Source organism: Penaeus japonicus, unplaced genomic scaffold (genome assembly GCF_977035675.1).
Source record: "Penaeus japonicus unplaced genomic scaffold, GWHDUDI00000001_assembly GWHDUDI00000040, whole genome shotgun sequence".
NCBI lineage: Eukaryota > Metazoa > Arthropoda > Malacostraca > Decapoda > Penaeidae > Penaeus > Penaeus japonicus.
This window is the reverse complement of record NW_028234442.1, coordinates 23,098,443-23,100,526: the sequence shown is the minus strand read 5'-3', so window position 1 is coordinate 23,100,526 and position 2,084 is coordinate 23,098,443. Positions and strand designations below refer to the sequence as shown.

The following is a 2,084-nucleotide window of genomic DNA, read 5'->3' as shown; positions in this document are numbered from 1 at the left end:
AGACTTTGCATCAGTTACATAATTGTAGTTGGCAAATGTGTATACTGTATTGTGACTTCCCTTCTGCTGAGACTATGATAGCCCGAACAGCGTTTTATCTATTGAGATGTGGGTGAATACCATTTGTGATATAACATCCTGTTGCTTACAAATATTTTTCTTGACTTTCTGATAGATTTTTCTCAAGGAACATACGTATGTCTTGCTAACATATATGTACGTTACATATTCAGGTATGTGATTATGTGACCTCATGAGAGATGTTTATGCTTTACTTGGTGCTTTGCTGCACAACAGATATATGAAATGTTATTCCATTATCCACGTATTGCTATAGTTCCCATCCATCGTATTATAGATGCTCATGACACAAGCTTCCACCAAAATCTTTTATGTAGTCAGTTAAAGGTTATGAACTCACTGATAAAGTCACAAATGTTGATGATAATTTAAGTTCTTTGCCTCTAATTAATAAAATTATACATGTAAGGCTTCTACTTGCGTAGTCATTGGTTAAAGAAAACAATGCATTGCGGTTTTAGGACACTATTTTTGTTACTTTAAAGAAGTATGTTTTTTTACGTGCATCTGTTATAAATTTTATGTGGTTTCATTGAATATAAAAAAGTGGACAAAATACATAGGGTTGTGACCTGAAATAGAAGTTTAGTTATATACAAGCGAAATGATATTTACAGAAGAAAATAGTAAAAAAGAAATGGTAATTTCGACAAAGCAACGGTAGTGAAGAGAACCGAGACATTTATAATGATAAGAGCGACGGAAAAGAAAGGACTAGAATCTACATCTACTGGGTAACTCAGCGACCCTTTTCAGCTGCCGAGTTTGGTGGAGACGAAGAAGTGCGAGCGGTCCTGCGTGGGGAAGAACTGCAGGGTGTAGGTGAGGCCCTGCGTGGTCACCGCTCCGCTGGACGCCGGCAGGGGCGCCACTCGGACGGGCTTGATCACACTCGGGAAGAAGACAGCGCCGGGGAAGGCAGGGTTCGTGACGGGCCTGGCATGCTGGACTACTGGGGCTTCCGGCACTACTGGGCCTTGGGGGAATACTGGGGTCTGTTCTTCGATTGGGGCTACTTCTAATGTTCTGCTAACGGAGCTGAAGCTCTTGGCTGTTGGGACGGGCTCGTTGATGGCCTCCTCGACGGCGGGTTCGGGGTCGAGCGGGAACAGGGGAATGGGGGCTTCGGTGTTGAGGAGGACGGTGCTGGCGTCGAGTTCGACCAGCGACGGGATGGCCTCGCCTGCACCCACGGGCTCGACCTCAGCCTCAGCGGCGACGGGGAAGAGCTGCTCGGGTTCAACGGCCACTGGATTCAGCTCAGCCTCGACTGGAACATCTTGAGTCTCAGGCTCAGCGGCCACGGCGAGGACTTCGGGTTCGGCGACCACGGGGACAACCTCGGGCTCAGCATCAACAGGGATGACTTCGAGCTCGGAGGTCGTCGCAGGTAGGACCTCGGACTCGACGGGCACTGGGCTCAGTTCGACGGGGACAGGAACCATCTCGGGCTCGCCAGTCACCACGACATCCTGAACGAAGGGCAGATCCTCGGCAGGAGAGCCTGCGTCAAGAGTCTCAACGACGTGGTCAGCAAGGAGAGATGCTTCGAAAGGCGTCTCTTCAGCAACCAACGGAACGACCTCCTCCAGGGCAACCACGACCTCCTCGACTGGTTCAGTAACGGCGGAAAGGACACTTTGCCCGATGGCAGGCACGACCTCAGGAGCCGGGGTCGGGGCGACGCTGGGGGGCGCGATCGGCTTCAGGAACCTCAGGAGTTCTGGCCGGTTGAGGGTGAGACTCGCCTGCTGAAGCCACGTGTTGATGAACTGCTCGTAGGCGTGTTGGTTGGCCAAGGCGCTGTCCACCTTCGCCGGCGCCTCCTTGGCACCAAAGATGGGTTTTTTGGTCGGTGCGAATGAAGATGGCTTCTGGGCTGCTGGCCACAGCTGGTTGGGCGCGCACTCCACCTGCACGGCGGCTACGACAGCAAGTACCACCTGAAAAGGAGATGAAGAAAAGAAATGGAATGAAAACGCAGCCGCAGCGAGGATGAAAAC

At 50.8% G+C, this 2,084-nt stretch overlaps 1 protein-coding gene across 1 annotated transcript in view; it reads right to left on the bottom strand.

Moving 5' to 3' along the window:
* Positions 1-530: 530 nt before the first annotated feature.
* LOC122245860 (uncharacterized) overlaps positions 531-2,084 on the bottom strand; it is a 2,503-nt gene continuing 949 nt past the window's right edge. Inside the window, exon 2 of the mRNA XM_043003918.2 lies at positions 531-2,024. Within this exon, the coding sequence (XP_042859852.2) occupies positions 834-2,024 (1,191 nt within the window). The 3' untranslated portion in view covers positions 531-833. The remainder of the gene's footprint in view (positions 2,025-2,084) is intronic.